Source organism: Papaver somniferum, chromosome 6 (assembly GCF_003573695.1).
Source record: "Papaver somniferum cultivar HN1 chromosome 6, ASM357369v1, whole genome shotgun sequence".
NCBI lineage: Eukaryota > Viridiplantae > Streptophyta > Magnoliopsida > Ranunculales > Papaveraceae > Papaver > Papaver somniferum.
Window position 1 is genome coordinate 1,884,517 of NC_039363.1, and position 21,576 is coordinate 1,906,092.

A 21,576-nucleotide genomic window follows, 5' to 3' on the forward strand; every position below is an offset into this window, starting at 1 on the left:
CCAGTAATCTTGATTTAATTCCTTAATAAAATACCCTTAGGGTGCGTTTTTTTAATATTAAATATAAATATATATAATATTAAATTTAATAGTTGTCACTATTACTATGATTGTTGAAAATATTATTTCACTTAGCCACTTTTATATATATATATATATCAACATCTTTATATAAAGGAGGATGTTGAGGCTGACATGGCGGCTCCACATTCATTATCAAGAATTCTAAATTATTATGTTGCCACATCAACATACAATAAGCACCACATCAGCATATAGTGATACAATTTTAAACAGACACTTCTGTTGACGAACAGTTGCATATGTGTTTGGAAAGAAATGTTCATTCAAGATTATCCAAAGAAAAGACATGACTGTTTGAAAGTGTATATATATATATATATATTCAATGAGTATTTGGATACTTCTGACTTGAAACGCTCGCATTGCAATATAGCATGATCTAACCTTCCTGTAAACCAATGCTTTTAGGTTTTGTCTCATATTACAATTTCATCCATATTTTCGGTTGCCGAAGTCTCCATATAGTCGTAATCAGTTTCAATAACCAGTTTCATGTTTGAATGATAAGCTAACATTCAAAAGTTCCTATTTGATCTTGCATTTTGCAAACCATGTTGCAGATTGTCATGTTGGTTACTCATGATGAATAACGTATCGTGTCCAGAAGGGGCTATAAATGACGAATGAAGTCCGTTATAAAACATTATTTATCACGGTTTTCATATGTTATTCGAACCGTTATTTATTTAGTGTGACTCTTTATAAGCGTCATTAAAGCATGACAAATAAAGTACGTGACTTTAAATCACAAAGATAATTTGTTATTTAATACCACGGTTGTTGCATGTTAAATTTAATAACACTTATGTTTGTCCTATGTAAATGATCTGTCATCATTCAGCCCACTGATTCAGACATTAGTAATCAGACCCGACCACCATTCAGGCCACTGATTCAGATATTAGTACTCAAATTCGGTGTATCTGAAATTGATTGAATCCGAAACAAAATTTTCAACTAGAACTGGAAATTGAATACTAAATGAAAAGGTTTAAATTGAACAAAAACTAATTGCAACTTAAAGATGAATTTAACTTTATATTAACACCCAAAATAACATTCAAAATATAGAATCGATACAAACTGAAAGATAAATTACAGCAACCTAAAATGGCATACTAAACATTAAAACTTAAATCCATCTATCAATATTGTCGCCTAATCTTGACGATTTCCTACAAGATTTATATAAGTTTTTGGCAACTTAGTCATGTCACCTCTTGCAACATCTTCAAGTACCCCTTCCCTATCGCATAACATAACACTTGCATCCATAATTTCATCAAACTTATGATCATGACCTTCCTAATGCACACACTCTGCAATGGGTAAATGCTTGATGTAGCCTTCTCAATATCCTTCCCGATCATCTCAGGGATAAATTTCGCCACCAATTCTTTAAGACCACTTGAAGAGGCCTGGTAAACCATGACTTCAACCATCTTGCGACGAATCTGACAACACAAAGTACAGATGACACAATCATGAAATCATAAGAAAATGTTGGTTTACCATGATATCTGTATTCTTCTAATAGGGTCAAAAGAACCTTACACACACGAATAACATGAGATAATAAGAAAATGTTGAAAATGAAAGACATGACTTCACCTCTCGAATTTGGCTAAGCATAACAGGTTCTCTTGACCTGCTTGTCTCGCTTCTTGGTGAATCTAAAGCAGAACATCCTCAAGGTGAAGTTGTTTGCCGTCTTAACATGAATATGGGCTTCAATCAATGTCTCCCACTTTCTTACAAGAGATCTCAACTGGTTTGTGATAACATCTATTCCCTGAATCTCAAACAATTATACATATATGTATCAAAACAAATCATGAATAAGAGATGAAATTGTGGATTGTTACTTACACAGAAATTGGTAAGAACATTTCTTTGAACATCCTCAACTGTAAGTCTGAACTTCTCGTACGATTGATCCTCATTGCCTCAAAGATCAGCCAATGATGCCTCGAACACTTGGTGCTTGAGTCCTTCAGAAGCAATCTGGAAAACAAGGAGAGCAGGCATTCCATTATTAACAAAAATATATTCAAGGTTGGTAACAGGGTAAATTTAGGTAAATATATATTGTTAAATATTTTCAATGCTTTTAACACAGACTTTGGAACCATTAGCTAAGATCATAATTCATTGGTAGACTCAATAGTAAAAGATGAAACAAAGTGGTGAGTCAGGTGAAGACAATGAAGCTATGTATTATAGTCATCATGGGAATATCTGACAGAACAAACGCCTCAACAAAAGCACAAGCAAGTTTGCAGAAGGACTTGGTGCCAAAACTTGTAAGCATCACCATTGATTCCAACTCCAACAAAGATAAACTTTTTATTACCAAGAAAATCATGAAGCGATTCAGGAATGCCATCACAATACGAGAACTCAAATATGAAACAAGATGGAACCTAAGTTTTCAATCAGATCACCCCCACATCACCACCGTCACATACTAAAAGACGGCATCTAAATTTTCTAAGTTAATAGCATTTGTGTAGTGGTGGTGTTGTTGTTGTGGTGCCATAGTGGAGGCGGTTAGTGATATGCTAGTGGTGGTGGTGGTGCTGCACTGCTACTATATGGTAGTGGTATTATGGTGTTGGCAGTGGTTGTTGTTGGTGGCTTGGTGGTGTAATGGTGGTGGCGCTAGATTAGGTAGCTATGAAGAGTTTGAGAGGCACAACCACTCGATTACTACTCAAGTTCTAACAGTATGAGTTCTCAAAACCGTAATGCTGTCTTTCACAAAGCTCATTGACTAATATCAGCTAAGCTGTCTTAAGAAATACTATTTTGTGCAAAGATGAATAAAAAACTGAGAAGAATTAGAAAACTGTGCTTCGTAATTTAAAATATCAGGTGCTTATAAAATAATTCCATTTTGTTGATGCATTTCATCAAACACTTTACACACATTCATCAGTTTATTCACAGCCAAATCAGATAACATGAGTTCTACATGGGACTTCTACACATAACAGATGATGAAATTAACCTTTAAAAAGCTTGATTTATTATTCCTTGTGGATGAGTAAAGATGAGGATTGCAAGTAAGTGATGGAAGATATAAAGTGGTACCGACATATTTGAGCAACGAATCCCTATCAAAATTGGTTCTCTATAGAAGGAATCCTGCATTGGGTCACTGTTAAACAAAGAAGATGAAGATCAGATAAGAAAATTAGACACAATCAAACAGAGAGGTACCGAAAAGAGTAAATCATGTTACAAAATCACTAATCAGAAGATGTCATGGTTCTTCAAATTACACATCTAGACTATCACCTTACCATCGTGCATTAAAGAACCCTAACTCCCCATCCCCAATTTAACAAACATAGGTTTTTAAAATATTTGAACAAAAACAACAACAATAGACCATTTACACATCGAGCAAACACAGATTGACAACCACCCACCTACGCAAAAATAAAAGGAGACCAGCATTTCCTACTTTCTGTTGATGATTGAAGTCGCGAGCGGAGCTTTAATCTGGGTTTTTTCTTTTCGGAGGAATCGAATACGAGATAGTTTAGATAAGAAGAAAAAGATCTGAAAAGGATGAGTTCAGTTTTTGGGAAGAGAAATCCAAATTTAAGTTGATTTATCATCGGGTTTTTAGGCTTGATGGAACCGGGGCCTTACCAAACCGTGTGAAAGGTGGTGTACGACATATAAGCCAGTGGCTAACCAGTTTGGATTTATAGTAACATGGCCTTACCAACTGTCTAGCCATGTTTGGGGAGCAAAAAAATGCGGTAGTGGGTGTATATAAATGTATAATATACCTCGGATTCAATCCGTTATTTTATAAATCACGCATTCTAGTAACTGCCAAATTTTTAAATGACGGTTATTATGTGTTAACCGAATGGACCCTATTATTTTCATGTTATATCACGAAATTCATTAGTGATAATTTATTCACGTATTTAATATGTTATATAGAAACGTTATTAATATCCTCTTTTGGACTAGTGAATATCACTTATGACTTGCAACGAGGTTTACTTATCATCCCAAATAAGATACGGTCAGGTGTGTACACTGGACATATGGCCATGAAATATTTGGTTACCTTGGATTGGAGAAGCTTTGTCGCGGGTAAGTCTCCTTTAGTTAGTGAATGGTATTAGATTGAAATTTTAACTTTTTCTTTACTCGTTGTGTTTCTTCTTGCTTCTTATTCATTGATTTTATAGAAGAAACGACGAAGGAAGTAGAAGTAACACATGATTCAGTGTCTCTGGCTCTCATGAAACTATAATGGAACATACCCATTGATCTCTGGGTTTAAGACTTTAAGTCTGACTCTTCCATGTGAAACCGTAATAGGAGAAATAGGAATAAAACTGAATGGCAGCCAAAAGCAACGTATTCAATTCGGTCGTGCACCGTATCAGCGTGATAATATATATCTGCCAGATGATCCATTTAGTGATACTCATAGTGTTACAAGCATACATCGTGATCTAACAGTTCTTTTGCAGTTCTGAAAGTGTTTATTTGTCGGAGACTTACAATTGGATGAAGGGGCTGATCAAAAAAAAAATCAATAGGATGAAGATTAGGACAGTACTAAATGGCAAAAAAACAAGATTCATCTTGATTCTGGACTCCTCAAGTGTTCATTTAAAAACATTTATTTGAGACTTGAACTTTCTTTTTGGATAATTTTCGATTTTATCGCAGGACAACAATGATGTTGAGGCAAGTTTATTTCGACAATCGTTTCTAGAATCTATCTTGAGGTATTAGTTATCAGATTATTTACATCCGTACGAACTTAATTATTGCATAAAGAAAAAGTCGATAAGAAGTTACGATCTATAGGGTCCTACTTCCATTGTACCGCTTCATCGTTGTGACACTTTCATTCTTCGACTTATTTATAAAATTATGTCTTGCTGATAAAAAAACTAAAGACTAAAAATAAATCCATTGATCAATTAGGGTCATCTGTGAAGTATCTCGATATTTTGGGATTTAATGAATGTAGCCGGAAGATTTATTTGCGAAATAATGAATAATGATGCATTTGTACTTTGATTTCCATCGGTAGGAGTTGTTAACCAACGCAATTTGGGTAAACTTGGGTTATACATCGGCAGGAGGTGTAAGCATGGGTAAAATTTTCAGAAGTGCAAAAATTAAGTTTGATTTTTATTTGGAAGCGAGTGATTATGTCAAATTTTTATTTAACAAAGATTGATCGGTAGCATCCACATGATCTAATCTCAAGTACAAGAGTTTTCTTGGTTTAGTAACTTAACAAATCTGAGGCCTTGGTATGGTAGGATCTTCCAATGAGACTCCATGAGCAGAAGTTTGTCAGGAACTCTTTTTAGGAAAGGCGAAGAAAAAGATTTGGGAATCATTAATAATGGGATCAAGAGAGTTCTCCGAGTAGAATAAGGATAGGGAAAGAGACTTTGAGATTGAGAAATATAGATGAAACCCCTTGCTTGCCCAGAAGTTTTCAGAGACACTTCCAATGAGGTAAAGAGAATACTTTCTTGAACTATTCACAGCAACTATACTAGATCAGGGCAACAACCATTATAAAGTGATAGTGGCAGATAGACACAAAATTAGAAATACATGTCCTGGAAGCCGGTCACAAAATGTTCTTTAAACTGAAGCTCAAAATTAATTTCATCTAGTATGAAGTTCTTTCATCCCTTCAACATTATGTAAAAACAATTGTACGTAAATGCATGCAGTTTTGTTGCTGAGTGATTCCTAAGTAAGTTAACGCGTTCATAGTCTTGAAACAGAAGCCTGGACGGATGATAAATTTCTTATTGGAAATTTGGAACATATCAAGTGAACTAGAGGACCTGAATAATTCACAAATTCAGGAACCTAGCCCGTGCATTTGCACGGGCATAAAAGTCCTTGTATATATATAGAGTAAAAGATCAAACAAATAAAAATGAATAAAATTATTTTCAGAGATACGTCTTTTTTTATCATGCTACGACGATAATGGTTGAATCTTATATTTTACCAAACACACTTTGATCCATATTTTAATTTGCCCTAGCTTTAATTAATTTTTCACCAAATGTCTCACTTTTTTTCTCACGGCATAACACAACAACGCCCAGCAAAAAAGTGCTTTTATAAAAGCGACAACAATATCAAACTAAGCCTAAACTTGTCGGATTGGAGTATATCAAATTAATTGTAGTACAATGAGTTTAAGGGACCTAAAAGCTAGGATAAAAAGCGTCAAAAATAGGTAAAGGTACAAAGCCACCGTTGCCAAATTAATTAAAACTAACCCAACTCATCCGATATATTTTATCAGTTTTATTATCATCTTCTTTTTCCTCTATAATGCAGAACAATTGGTCCTCCATCTTCGTCATTTAAAAAAGTTTGAAAACTCGTAAATTAATTAGTTATAATCATGGATTTGAAAGTTTTGTCGTTCGATTAATCTACAAACATGCAGGAGCATATGAAACAAATTTCTAAAAAACCTAACTGTCGTAACATTAGAATTGGAAAAAACATATGCAACTATACAAACGAAAAATAAGTCAATAGGTGAAGAAGCAATTTCTGAAGGTGGAAAAAATGAAGAAAAATGAGATTGAGAAAATAAATGATTACATAAACTCAAATCAATACTTTTTTTTTGTTGTCTCAACGCGAAATTAGATTAAAAAAAAGAGATATTTTGTAAAAGGATCGCAAGTTTATTGGCGAATTAAGGTCAGGGTCGTAGAACATGCATCTGATGCACTTTGACCGTCTATTTTTTTTACCAAAATGCCCTTAATAATAGCCAAATGACAAATTATCCTAACCGCAGTTAAATGCTTAACTAAGCTGTTTCATCAAACACTTAATTGACACGAATCTAAAACCACCATCTACCATTGTATATACAAATGTGTAAATTGGCATAAGAATGTTTTGAAGATTGGGTACTCTGAAATCATCGTTGGATTTGATTAAGCTTTTGGTTCTTGATTAAAAATAAAAGCCTTTTGGTTCGATTGTATCCATTGAACTCATACGAGAATTTCCCACTTTTCAGGCAGGGTTTATGAACAATATGATTGGGTATTTTTCATTTTTGATAAAATAGGGTTCAGAATATCGATAACAGCTGTCATTAGATAAGTTTATGAATATGGACAGTTCGTAAAACTGTTTGATCAAAGGAATTGTAGTGCTGGAAGAAAAGAAGTTAAATGTTTGATGATAACTTACTCATCTTAAATCAACTGATGTTTTCATGGAAGTGGCGACAGTGGTTATGGTAGCATCTATGTGGCGGTGATAACGAAACGATGGAACTTGAAGGGGAAAAAATCGTACTTGGGAATTTGGGATGTCGTGGTTACAAAAACTCTCATGCCAAACAGAGTTGCTCAACTGAAAGAAGTGGGATAAAGCGAGAATTTATGGAAGAAGACGGAGAAGGACGAGAACAAAATGTTTTGACGATATTTAAACAGTCAATGCTAGTCAAGTGATGGTCATGGTGTTTAGCAAAATAAAAAGAGTCAGCTACTAATTTTCCTAACGGTCTTTGATTAGTCTACGACCTAAATGCATCAACGGCATCTTTTACGATCCAGACCCTAATTAGCCACGAAACACCCTTTTATAAAATATCTCTTAAAAAAATCGAAATATGGAATTGTAGTTATGTAATCATCAAGGTATGACTTCTTCCACCTTGACAACGTTTCATGTTTAGTTTTAGTCATTATCATCCTACGATGAATATCGTGACGATTTTTCATTTCTAAAAAGAACATTTATAAGTGTTATGATACTAATCTTAACACTTTGACGACTAATAATGTGGTATTATCAGTTGTCATAATTTGAAAATCCTAAACATGCCGGTTAATAACCTTTGGAATTGGTTTCTCCTATGTACAATTTGGTTATCGATCATCACCTTATAGGAGTAGTATCTTCATCATTAAATGTTGGTCATCACTTTGTAGATTAACAAAATGACTATTAATAACTTACCAAAACTAACTTTCCGTGTAGAAATTTTATCACTAGTCTTATAATTTTGTAAAAAACAAAGAAGTTTCCGTGTAGAAATTTTATCATTAGTCTTATAGTTTGTAAAAAAAAAAAGAAGTTTCATCGGAAGAGAAGAATTATTTTTACCTTCACGACTAAGTCCACAAAATACTTAGTCGTTATTATAATACCGCTGGATAACATTGTTTGAGCTAGTTTAGTGAGGAATCTCCCAGAAATTATTTAAATGGATTTCTTTTTATAAAATCTGTGACTGCTATAAAGATTATCAAATTTCATAAAAAGATACTAACCCAATCGTAAAATAAGGTTATGTTTTTTTATTTTATACGGACTTGATAATCCTTATAGAATTTGGTAACTTCGAATAGACTGCCGCAGTTTTGTTGGAAATGGTTAATCATTTTCATTTTTGATATGTGAAAAAATATTGGTCTCATGATATTTAACTATGATTAGATTTTTATTATTGGGAAAGCTAAAACGTTTAGGGGGAAAGTTGATTCCTGGTTCAAGAGATGGGACTTTTAGTCAATGAGGGGTGAAATATAAATAGCTCGACACTCTTAATATTGATCAGTTTTTCTCTTTCCACCACCGTCATCCTCAAACACCACCGTCGATTTTTTTTTCTTTTCCTTTTCTGATAATTACCGTGAAGTTTGACTATGAGCAAACCATGCATTCCCGTATCCCGACTCTTCTAGTCATCATAGTGTTAGAGATTTAACCATGCATATTGATGATTTGGGGTTTTGAAGATGATTCGAGATTTTAACCCATGCATATGAAATTGCAAGATCTGTAGATTCTGTTTTAAAGATTGGATCAAAAACTTAAACCCTATTAATCAGATCAAAACTGTTACGGAAAATTGTGGCTGAAGAATGACGTGTGATCCGAAGGTTTTTAAGAAATGTTAGTTCCACCCAAAATCAATATTGTTTGATCACAGTCAGCTTTCCCCTAAATCGTTTTAGCTTTCCCTGTAACGAAAATCTTTAACTATTAATAATCTCTCTATGTGTAAATCCAACTAAACTTTGCGTATATCTTTAATTGTAAATGGAAGTAAACCTTTCTGATATGACTTTAAATAGCAGATTTGACAACTATAATATTCTGATGCGTGCAAGAAGCAATAAGTTTGATGTAAAAGCTGCTAATTGTAGTTTTTTTCTCTTAGGTACGTGTGTTTTGTTAGCTAACTCGAACATAATATATATTTTTATTCATGTCATATATTACATAACTCGAACATAATTTATATTTTTATTCATGTCATATTACATTATCTTACTGACTTAAGAAACAAATATATATATAACTACAGGTTAAAAATAAATAACTACAGACTACTTACAGGTTAGGCTAAAAATAAAGCAAATTACGTACGTAAGTCTTACTATTGCTACAAAAAAAAAAAAACTAACTAACTGCCGCCCCGTTAGTGTATCCGTTAGACCATCTGATGACTGAAAATCAGTTACAGATGGTATTGCTAAAGGATATACCGGAGCTGGTAACTCAAGTGGAAGTTTAGGCAGTGGAGATTCAAATTTAAGAACATTAATCACTTGAGTAGCCGACGGCCTTGACTTGGAGGCAGGATGAGCACACCATAGTCCTAAAACCATCAACCGTTTGATTTGTCGTTCGTCAAAATTCTTATTTAATTTCTCATCGGCTACTTCGAGAATCCGGCCAATTCCATACAGTTCCCAAACCCACTCTACTAATAAGAATCCTAAAGATACATCGACTGCCTTCTTCCCACATGCAATCTCTAGTGCAACAATTCCAAAACTATAAACATCGGAAAATGGATCATTTGTCCAAATATTTTTAAATCACGGTTCAAATGGACGAGTAAAAAATAGTTTGGGTGAAATGGCCAAAAAACAAAAAATAGTAAGGATGAAACTGATTTCATCCTAGCTTAAATTTAAAAAATAGCAAGGATGAAACTGAATACATCCTGTGTAAATTAAAAATAAGAAAAAATATTTGAAAATGGGCACAATAAAACTGGTTACATCCTGCCTATTTTTATATTTTTGTTCATTTAAACAGTATCAAAATCTAACTGTCCATTTTACCCAGGAATTGTTGATTTTAATCTTTTTAACCAATTTTGTGAATCATGATCTACAAGCCTTGCTAAACCGAAATCCCCAAGTTTAGCATTAAAATTTGTATCCAACATTATATTACTCGATTTAATATCTCTATGAATCACACATTGTTCACATTCTTCATGCAGATATAATAATGCTGAAGCTAACCCAAGAGCTATTTTGTACCTGACTTCCAAAGTAAGAATAAGTTCCCCTCTAAAGAGGTGATTATCAAGGCTCCGGTTTGGCATGAATTCATAAACAAGAAGAAGGTCATCTCGTTCATGACACCATCCTATGAGTTGAACCAAATTTCTATGCCTTAAATTACTAATAATCCTTACTTCTGGTTGGTATTCTTTTATCCCTTGTTTTGATCCTTTGGAAACCCTCTTAACTGCGATGTTCAAGTTCATATCGCTCAAGAATCCTTTGTAAACACCTCCAAAGCCTCCTTCTCCAAGTTTTCCTCCCTCATCGAAGTTATTGGTTGCATATTCTAGTTCGCGATACGAGAACCTCTTTGGTCCCGTTCCTTTCTCAAATTCACTGTTTACGTCTGAATTTGCTGTCTCGGCATCATTCTTCCTTGATGACCTTCCTCTCTTCTTTAACCAAAGAAACAAACCAAAACCGAGAACGCAACCAACAGCAAGAAAACCTACTAAAAGACCCACCAACAAACCAACTTTACTATCTTTTTTTCCTTTAGGAATTTCTGCTACTTTGTTTACCTGTAGAGTGGAATTGAATTGCCAGGAAAGGAGTTTATGAGTTTCTACCTATCCTCCAATTGCAGCCGAAAACCCAACAATAATGTTCTCCGGCAGAACCTTGCTTAGATCAACAATATAGTATAAAATCGACTTCCCGTTGAAAACAGGATTATCATCATAAGTTAGATAAACACTTAGGTTGTTTGTAGCGGAGTTATAAGTTACCCATGCATTAGCTTTTCTGCCATCCTTCAAACTTCGATTTTCCAATGGCACAGTAGCCACAGATTTCATCGAATTAACATTGATACTTACATGATCCGGACTTGGATCCCATCCATCATTCATCCAAGTGTCAAACTCAGCCGCAACAACTTTAGTTGTAGTCAAGTTCAACCCAGCTACGGCTCTCTCAAGTAGGCCAAGAGATCCACCTGAGGAATCTGGAGGAAGCTTACGCCCAAAAGGCGCGAGGAAGAAAGCTAGACCATCGCCACAATTACCACCATCTGGACAGGCTATGACAAAGGAAAAATGTGTAGAAAAATCTGCAAGCTCTCCGGTTGTTGCATTCCAAAGCTGTATAGGTTGTGAATAGGTAGCCCATCCAACACGATAAGCATCCTTTGAATTCTTGGTGAGTTCGATGGAGTTGTTGCTCGACCAAAACGTATCATTTTGGAATTGCAAATTTGAAACATTTGGTGAGAATTTTGGAAAGTCGAAGGATATGGATTTCGAAGAAGTACTACTAGGAAAAACTGATAATATTATGATAATTACGAAGAAGATTGATGGATAGAGATCATGAAAATAACTACTGTATGATGATTTACAGTAGAAACCCATGAATTCCGATATTAAGAGAGTAATATTAGGGGAAGATATATATAATCTATGCATGATGACTAAAGATCATCCAGAGTAAGTAAGTGAAGCTTCTACATTAAAGCGTGTTTTGTTAGTAAGGATAAAAAAAGTAAATGGTAAAGATATCGTCTTGTTGGAATGACTTGGTCATACATATGGGTTATAATTTTTAGTCATTATCTTCTTTTTGGTATAATATGAAGTTAGGTGTAATATGGTGATGGGTCTTAATCAAATTTAAATATTACTATTTTTAGTTTTCCGCAAGAAAATAATTAGTAGTTCTTTTCAAATAACTATCATCTTGATAAGGTCTCTCACTTTCGTTTTCTGATAATTAGAAAAATAAATAATTGGCCTCTTAGGAACCAGTTTTGTGTTTTTTATGGCATGAATATATGATTTGCAATATCATATCAGTCCTCAGTGATACGGATATCCCAGCTTGGAATTGGGAAACTGTACATGTCTCGAATATGGCATCATTGGCATACTCTAAGTCCATATGGACGAATAATTAATATAAACAGGAAATGCCGTGACCCTTAATGTCTCGAAGAAGCAAGAGAGAAAAATCTTAAACTCTCTTATTATAGATATAAAGTTGTTATTGCTTAGTTGGTCTGTTAATGTTGATTCATTCAAAAACATGAAGTTAGATGACTTTATTTTTGATTGGAAAATATTATTTAGAGAATAGTCAGTTATAAGTTCTTTTTTCTCTCGTGTATGTTTCGAGGGTGCTGTCTTGGCACTTTCTTTTCTAATTCCATCTTATCTTTTTCAAAAAAGAAAAGATTTAGATACTTGCATGTGTGGTCCAGTTTACATTAAGCTTTTACCTCTTCAAAGTTCAAAACACAAGAAAAAAAAAGTTGGACAAAGTATATATTTTGGGATGTCAATCGAAGTTGGAACTGACATAGCTCATTCTTACCATAGAACTTAAAATGTCAACCAAAGTAAAGAACCGGAAGATTTCAGATTTTGAGAGTTGGCTGCGATCCATTGGTGTTAGATTTAAAAGGTGAGAGGAATCGCCATAATATATAGGGTTGAATGGCAAAATGTCCCAAAATTGATCCCATGGTTGTGAAAATGCCCGGACGTAAGGAAAAATAAATAAAATGCCCGTCAGTTATTTTTGCTGTTAGAGATGGTTAAGTGGTCAAATTAGTATGGATGTGGTTCCGCACGTGTGAAAAGATGACATTTATACCCTTATGATAAATAAGCTGACATAAGGGGGACTATTTTGGACGGTCGCCATTACCAAAGGAACAACCACCACCCACCACCGCTACCACTACCACCACCATCCCCACCACCTCCACCAACCCCACCACCGCTACCACCACCATCCCCTCCACCTCCACCACCACTACCTCTAGAACAACCACCGCCACCAACAACACCACCACCACCGCCACCGCTAATGCCTCCTCCACCACCAACACCACCACCATTGCTACTACCTTCTGCTCCACCACCACCACCGCCACCAAAACCGTCTCCTCCACCACCGCCACCGCCGCCACAAACGCCACTATCACCACCACCACTGTTGCCATCACTATCGTCACCACCACCACCAACGCCACCACCTGAACCCAATACTTTGAACCCTAAACCCTGAAATCATAGATTCTGTCGAAAGACAAAAGAAACAATTCATAACATAGTTGACCAGTCAAAATTTATCTAAATGTCCCATTTTGACTATCATAGGTAAAAGTAACCGAACGAGGCATTTTGATAAGATTTTGCGCATTTTATTTTTTCCCTAACATTCGGCGCATTTTCACAGTCTTGAGGTTGATTTTGTGACATTTTACCATTTAACACTAATATATATTCAAGTTGGGCAGACAGGGAAGTTCACTGGAAAGTGACTCGGGCTACTCTCCATTAGTTTAACTTCAAGTTGGTTCTGGTTGAGGATTAAGATAATGATTACTGTCTGTTTCATAACTTCACTTATTTTAAAGTTTATATGCCTGGTCTTCTCTGCCCTCATTTTTAAATAGCAGCATCTTTTTAGCTTCACCAAGCACAAACAGAGAATTTGGCATCGGCAATGGGCTCCCACAAAAAATTCTCCACCATCTTCTTTTTCGTTCTTATGGTAATGATTCTTCCGAATCGTGCGAATTCAATCTTTTTTAATTTCTCATATTTCGATTCAAGTAATAATGATATTTTTGTTGAAGGAGACGCTGCCAAGGTAAATAATGAAATTAAACTCACAAAGAATTCCGTCGGTGACAATTTTGGAAATAGCGTTGGACGTGCAACGTATAATAAGTCAATCCGCCTTTGGGATTCAGCTACTAAAAAGCTCACAGACTTTGAAACACATTTCTCATTTATCATGAGGGGATTAGATAATACGTCTTATGGTGATGGTATCACTTTTTTCCTTGCTCCCAGTGGGTCTAAACTTCCTCCAAACTCAACAGGTGGATCTCTAGGCCTACTGAGTAGTGAAAAGGCCTTGAACAACTCGATTGACAATAATATTGTTGCGGTTGAATTCGACAGTTTTCAAAATTATTGGGATAATAGTTCTGATCATGTTGGCATCAACGTTAACTCGCTCGTGTCTGTGGCTACTGTGAAATGGAAAGATAGTACAATAAGAGATGGAAGAAAAGCTAATGCATGGGTAGTTTATAATTCTACTACGAAAAACTTGAGTGTTTTTCTGACTTATGCTGAAAATCCTGTTCTCAACGGGATTTTTACTTTATTCCATATTGTTGATCTAAGAGAGGTGCTACCAGAGATGGTTACCGTTGGATTTTCAGCTTCTACAGGGAAATCGGTGGAAACCCATCAAATCCTTTCTTGGCAATTCAACTCAGCGTTAGAAGACCCGAAGAGCAGTAAAATCGGATTGGTGGTGGGTCTTGTTATTGGTATTGGTGTTTTAGTTTGTGGGATTGGTTTTGTTTTGTTTATTCGATGGAAGAAGAGGCGAAGCTCGAGCGACTTCGAAGATGATGGAGCGAATTCCGACATGTCTATGGATGATGAATTTGAGAAAGGAACAGGTCCAAAGAAGTTCTCATACAACGAACTGGTTAATGCAACAAATAATTTCGAAGGCGGAGGCAAACTTGGAGAAGGAGGATTTGGAGGAGTTTATAAAGGATTATTAAGTGATTCTACATATGTTGCTGTTAAGAGGGTTTCCAAAGGATCCCATCAAGGAAAGAAAGAATATCAATCCGAAGTAAGGATTATCAGCAGGCTACGACACAGAAATTTGGTTCAACTCATAGGATGGTGCCATGAAAGAAGTGAACTGCTTCTCGTGTACGAATTCATGCCAAACCGGAGCCTCGATAACCATCTCTTTCGTGGGGAAAATGTTCTTTCTTGGGAAGTTAGGTACAAAATAGCTCTTGGTATAGCTTCTGCGTTACTGTACTTACATGAAGAATGGGAGCAATGCATAGTTCACAGAGATATTAAATCAAGTAATGTAATGCTGGATTCAAATTTTAACGCTAAACTCGGGGATTTTGGTTTAGCAAGGCTTGTCGACCACGGACTAGGTTCTCAAACAACAGTTTTAGCCGGAACCATGGGATACTTAGCACCTGAATGCGTTACTACAGGTAAATCAAGCAAGGAATCCGATGTTTATAGTTATGGAATTGTTGCACTTGAAATTGCTTGTGGGAGAAAGCCAGTCGAAGCAAACAGGAAAGTTTTGGTGGAGTGGGTTTGGGAACTTTATGGAAGTGGAAACATCATTGAAGCAGCAGATGAGAAACTAAATTTGGATTTCGATGAACAACAAATGCAACATTTGATGATTTTAGGCTTATGGTGTGCTCATCCTGACCAGACAGCTAGACCATCCATCCGGCAGGTGCTTAGTATTCTTAACTTCGAATCCCCATTACCGAATCTCCCGCCAAAGTTGCCTACGCCGGTGTATTATTCCCTTCCGATCCAAATGTGTAAGCACTTTTACGGTGATTTCACGAATTCACAGACAGATGGTAGTCGGTGTACCTGCACTAGCTGTACTTACACTAATTCGTCTCAGCTGACTGCGTCTTCTACTAGTTCTTCGGCTACAATATCTCTTTTACACTCGCGTTAATTTTGTGTTGATTTAGTACTTGGTCTTTGACTCTAGCAGTCATGTGCAATGTACTCCAAAGTGTAAACACAAGATGTGGGCTCTTGGAAAAGTTCAGAAAGAGTGATGTAAACTTCCAAGGTGAAGTATTGAAAATGTTTTATAGCATTTCTGCAACATTTCTATGAGCCTCTAGGTCAAAGATGGTGGCTTCTATATAGCATGATCCCATGAATCAACATCTCTTACTAAATAAGCATGTTTGCTTGATTTATCAGTAAACGTACACAGAGGGCTAAGTTATCCCAAAAAATAATTTGAGATATATATAGAACTAAACCTAGTATTTAATCGGAAAGACAAACATACATCCGGTGTTTTGCACTTTGCAAAAACTGTTTCAAAATTAAGTTATCCCAAAAAATAATTTGAGATATATATAGAACTAAACCTAGTATTTAATCGGAAAGACAAACCCACACCCGGTGTTTTGCACTTTGTAAAAACTGTCTCAAAAAATAATTTGAGATATATACAGAACTGTAGACCTAGTATTTAATTTTAATCCGAAAGATTAACATAAACCAGGTATTTTGAACTTTGCAGAAACTATGTCTCAATTCATGTTTCCATTCAAATGTCATCTAAGTCAATATATTGCTAGTTTTGATCAATTTTTCATATCGTCTGAAATCATCTCATAATATTGTCTTTAAATATGTCCATGAAATAAACTAGAGGATGCTCCTAAATTTTAAATAATTCTAGAGAACAATGAAATCTGACTGGTAATGAGAATGCACATGAGTCAAGGATCATACGTGCACAATGATGATATTATTCATGAATAGTTACTCTCGAGATAGAGCACAATGAGATTGAACCATTCTTTATTTTGATTAATATCAAACAAAGAGAATATTTGTCCTATAAAATCTAGGTAGAACTTAATTGGTTATTTGACAAATATACGAGCATTTGGTATCGTAGTGCGAGCCAACTAAGTGTAAATCATGTGGGACATATATGATTATTTGTCACAAAGTGTAGTGAGAAGAATGAGGTTTTAAAGTGTAAAGAATCGTCTTGTGGTGCGTGCGAGGCTTCTCATAACCTCTGGATCACTTATTCTTTTGAACATAAAAATGCTTTGTTAACTAGTTTATTTGGTAGTTTCAAAAGAACTTGAAACACCGTAGATGTGGTTATATTTGTAGAAATTTAGACTCAAAGACATTTGTAAAAGTGCATGATGGGCCTTTGTTTCCGAAGTCAAATGGCTCTAAACCACGGAGTATGTTTCCAGTTACACTGGAATGCTCACTTATTTATTGAAACAATCAGGCAGATGTGTATACCATTCTAAGAGCGTCCATAGTGGGCGACCAAACCCAAATATCTGGTCTTCCAACCAGGCGTAGTGGGACGTACTATCGACCAAAAAAATACCATCGACCAAATCTCGGACTAAATATGGTCTGGGACCAAGACTAAACGAAGTTATAGTCGAGCGTTGTTATAATCTCCGTGCGTCGACAGGCGGTTATATAATCTCCGCCCCTCAACAGGCGTTTGTATAGAGTTCGTCCCACGACGAGGCGAGGATATAAACTACGCCCTAGTAACGCGTTGATATAATGTACGCCCGATGGGACGAACCTGAAGTTAACGCCCCAAAAGCAAACGTTGATATACCATCCGCCCCACAACAGGCGGAGATAAAGTTTCCTCCCCACGATAGGCGATGATAAAATTTCCGCCCCACAACAGGCGGTGGTAAAGTTTCCGCCCGTTAACAGGAGTTTATAAAATGTCCGCCCCATTCCAAGCGGTGTTATAATTTCCGCCTAGGTAAAATTGAAGCTATACCCTTAAAGAAACAAGATCTGTTCCGACCTATTCTCTGTCATGACTAGGAATATTTCCATTCATTTCTACCCATTTTATTTTTTTTGGATAGTAAAGATGGGATATATTACAAAGAATAAACTGAAACAAAGACACACAGAAATGAAAGGAAAAAAACAGAGAAATAGGTAAAATGTTGTCAAGATATCACTTCAGGACACTGCCCTGTTGTGATCATTAGTAGATCACTGAACCCTCTAAATGAAATGGGGGCTTCCGCCTTGTTACAATTTTTTTTAGTCAACTTAACCTTTCTACTCAAAAAATAAAATAGAAGACTGCTCTATAGGCTACAAGAAATATCAGGGTAAGCACCGAGTTTGTTGATCACTTAGTCTTAGTAGGTGGATGGAGTCACTGAGATTGCTGCAAACGCTCCATGGGGCGTTAAGTATACAAACGCCCCACATCAAACGGAGACTATATCTATGCCTCATGGGGCGGTGACTTTATGGACGCCTTTTCACCCGGCGGAAACTAAACGAACGCTTCATATGAGGCGTAATCTTTAAAAACGTCCCATTCCAAGCATAATCTTTATCAACGTCTGAATGGGGCGTAATCTTTATTAACGCATCACAAGCTGACGAGGACTTTCGTCTCCTCTCGACCAAATTTACTCGCCCACCACTGTGTCACTCAACGGACTAAACTTAAATATAATCAGGATTTTTACTCTTTAATCTTTGGTTTTACTAGTACCACTGTGGACGCTCTAAGTGACCCCTTAATTTAACTAGGAAAGGATAAAAAAGAAAGGTTTTGTTCCCCAGAAAGCAAGTTTCTGATTCAGAATTGTAGATAAAAATGTCGATGGTACGTGCATCATAAGTAATCTTGTTGGAATAATTAAGAGATCCTACAAGCTACTCAAAATCCTAATTTAATATGAAAATCTTGGGAAAAGCTCGACATGATATATGTTCTAAACTAGAAAAAAGAGCTTGTAGTATATTATTCCACCAGTTTGCATATGTCCATTGTCAGGAAATTTAAAAAGTACATGCATCCTGATAGCACTCTGAATAATTAATTTTTTAAATGTACATAAATGATGATTTCTTATAAAAGAATATGACGAAGATGTGTTAGGAGAAGAAATTCTCATATAGTAGTACAATAGACACATTATTGTACTTAAATATTGTACACTCGACGAAATATAAAATCCTCAGTGAATTTATTGGCTATAACTTAGCACGAACACAATGTTATTGCAATGGTACATGAAATGTAATCATGTACCCAAAAGGAAACTTTGACATGCGTCAGTTTATCCTTACAAAGACTTGAAGATGAATGCTATTGGAAGTGCAATTCAAACAATTATTGGTTATGAAGGAACAATAAGCTATACTCCCATGGAAGTAATCACGGGGAGACGTAGTATACTTATTTCTTAATAATTGTCTTAATTCACTTTCTTAAAACACATGAATAAAGATATTTTCAACAAACTCCCTCGAATATAAACTGGGGGAGATGACGAAATCATGGGGAGGATTTAAGGATGTGATGTCAACATAATTTACTTTTAAATGTGAAGGTTTGTTGTAATATTTTTTCCTCCGATCGAGATTATTTTTTCCTACGGGGTTTTTGTTACTCGATAAAGTTTCTAGCGAGACAACAATAACAACACTAGGTGTATTTTGGAATTGAAGACCTAAAGACGCGTTGATATTACTAAAAATATCAGAATCTGGGAAATGATACATGATGGTCTATTAAGCGTTATAAGTTCTACAATCAACAACAATAGTCTCTTACAAACACTTTAAGTCATCCAAGAAAAGTCTGTTGGGAAAAAGCGGGGGTCTAATAACCACCCACAATTTTTCGGTTAGCAATCTGTATGAACAAACTCCAATATACTTTCAAGAGAATCAACTAGAAAGTTAGACTCAATCTTAAGAAAAGTATATCAAAGAGTTTATATATCAATTTCTCAATTCAATCTGCAATCACACAAATAGGAATTTACGAGCCTGATTGAATAAGAGAAATAACTTGAACAATATCAAAGACCAATGATCAAGTGTTAACAATTTATATCAACAACCAAAGGTTGGATCATCTAATTGATTGAACTTACGCACAACCTATGATATTTATATTATATAAACAAATATAATGCGGAAAAGAAATAAAACAAACCCCAAAAGTTTTCAGCAAATGTAGAAAAACCCTAGGACCTAGTCCAGATTTGAACACCACAATGTATTAAGACGCTACATACACTAGCCTACTAAAAATTAACTTCGGACTGGAATGTATTTCAACCCTAATCAATCTCACACTCATTCAAGTTACATTCGCATTCCTTACGCCTCTAAATCCCAATAGGACTCTACGAACTTGATTCCAATAGCTAATCTCACCCACAACTAAGATTTGCTGCGACCCAAAGTCGAAGACCTTATAAACCAATTTGTCTCACACAAAAAAGTCTATTGATATGAATAAATCTGTCTCCCACATAAATACCCAAGAGTTTTTATTACGTCTTTTGATAAATCAGGTGAACAAGATCCAATTGATATACCATACTTATATTCCCGAAGAACAATCTAGAAATATCAATCCCCTCACAATAATCTTAATCGTATGGTAGCGAAACAAGATATTGTGGAATCACAAACGATGAGACGAAGATGTTTGTGAATACCTTTTATCTTGCCTATCGGAGATTAAATCTCGAGAAAATCTTAGAGAAGATAGTACTCAATCACGATAGAAAACAGAAAGATTAGAACCCGCAACTACTGAGAAAATAGTTGGGTCTAAATTCACAATCCCGATGAAGTTTTAAGTCGTTAACCTTAGGGTTTCTTGAAAAACCTAAGGTTAAAGGAGAATCGACTCTAGTCGCAACTAGTATCACACAGAAGATGTGGGGATAAGGTTTCCCAGTTACTAGAGTTCTCCATATTCTAACAACTCACAAGTTACTCTTACAATTTACATCAATGGTTACTTGTGTACTCTACTCGGTGAAATTACTTTCTTAATTGTGATTTCACAATAGAGTCCACTTTTTTTCATTTTATTTCTCATCTGTTATATGACGACCATCCATTTGGATGGGGGTCTCTTTGTGGTTCCAAATCTAAAAGCGAATGAATCATGTTTTTAGGCATACTCACATATTTTGAGGCCTACAAAATCATTTTCTATTTAGGATGGGTTTATAAGGAGTTACCTAAAGTTACTCTTAAATATTTTGGATTATATAAATATCCTTTTCCTGAATTTAAAACATAAACCTCAACTAATCAAGATCAAAGATCAATTTTATTCCAATCTTAATCTAATAATTAACAAATAATGCTGATTTTCTTTTTCGTGCAATTAATTTTGATTCATAAGTCATTTATCATTGGTTAAAACCACAAGATAAAATGAATTGTGTGAGCGTAGCGTAAGAGATTCAGATCCTTGTGTTAGTTACCAGATCATTGTTCTTCGATTTTTTTTTTTTTTATGTTTCAGAATAAAAGTTCGGCTGGTATTGAGTATCATGTTTTCGGACGAATATATAACGAATGTAATATGTTATCTTCAGTTCGGATGAAATCCGAATTCGTCTAGTTCGAAAATCTAGACTACTAGACGAACCTATAAAAATATTCCACCAAGGCGGCTGATACATAATCTAAACTATTAAAGGGCCGGCTCGTATTAGAAATGCAGTTGTATAGCCGAACCTATAGTTTGTGTTATTATACTACCAGGTTCGGTTGTA

The 21,576-nt window shown here is 35.4% G+C and overlaps 4 protein-coding genes and 1 long non-coding RNA gene across 6 annotated transcripts; 1 reads left to right on the forward strand and 4 right to left on the reverse strand.

Moving 5' to 3' along the window:
- Positions 1-1,101: 1,101 nt before the first annotated feature.
- LOC113285322 lies at positions 1,102-3,719 on the reverse strand. Of its 2 annotated transcripts, XR_003328601.1 has the most exons (5): positions 3,519-3,719; positions 3,095-3,244; positions 1,954-2,088; positions 1,696-1,876; positions 1,102-1,538 (listed from the first exon to the last, which is right to left on the reverse strand). It is a non-coding gene; the product is annotated as an uncharacterized LOC113285322 (long non-coding RNA). The 2 variants fall into 2 exon arrangements; XR_003328600.1 differs by having other exon boundaries at positions 1,696-2,088.
- A 5,810-nt stretch (positions 3,720-9,529) lies between these two features.
- Positions 9,530-10,999, reverse strand: LOC113286564 (L-type lectin-domain containing receptor kinase IX.1-like; the record flags this gene model as incomplete). The annotated part of the gene is made up of 3 exons (XM_026535145.1): positions 9,530-9,535; positions 9,639-9,930; positions 10,254-10,999. Coding segments are annotated over 3 exons (1,044 nt in total), but the record flags the coding sequence as incomplete, so codon positions are not given.
- On the reverse strand, positions 10,913-11,806 carry LOC113286565 (lectin beta-1 and beta-2 chains-like). Its single transcript, XM_026535146.1, has one exon. It carries the CDS (start codon positions 11,804-11,806, stop codon positions 11,024-11,026), a length of 783 nt encoding a protein of 260 aa, XP_026390931.1. The 3' UTR covers positions 10,913-11,023.
- Positions 11,807-13,096: 1,290 nt separating this feature from the next.
- On the reverse strand, positions 13,097-13,844 carry LOC113286566 (glycine-rich protein 5-like). The gene is made up of 3 exons (XM_026535148.1): positions 13,698-13,844; positions 13,303-13,459; positions 13,097-13,212 (listed from the first exon to the last, which is right to left on the reverse strand). The coding sequence occupies exons 1-3, from the start codon at positions 13,842-13,844 to the stop codon at positions 13,097-13,099; spliced, it is 420 nt and encodes a 139-aa protein (XP_026390933.1).
- A 50-nt stretch (positions 13,845-13,894) lies between these two features.
- LOC113285323 (L-type lectin-domain containing receptor kinase IX.1-like) lies at positions 13,895-16,102 on the forward strand. The gene has a single exon (XM_026534234.1). The coding sequence runs from the start codon at positions 13,905-13,907 to the stop codon at positions 15,942-15,944; it is 2,040 nt and encodes a 679-aa protein (XP_026390019.1). The 5' UTR covers positions 13,895-13,904; the 3' UTR covers positions 15,945-16,102.
- The last annotated feature ends 5,474 nt before the right edge of the window (positions 16,103-21,576 follow it).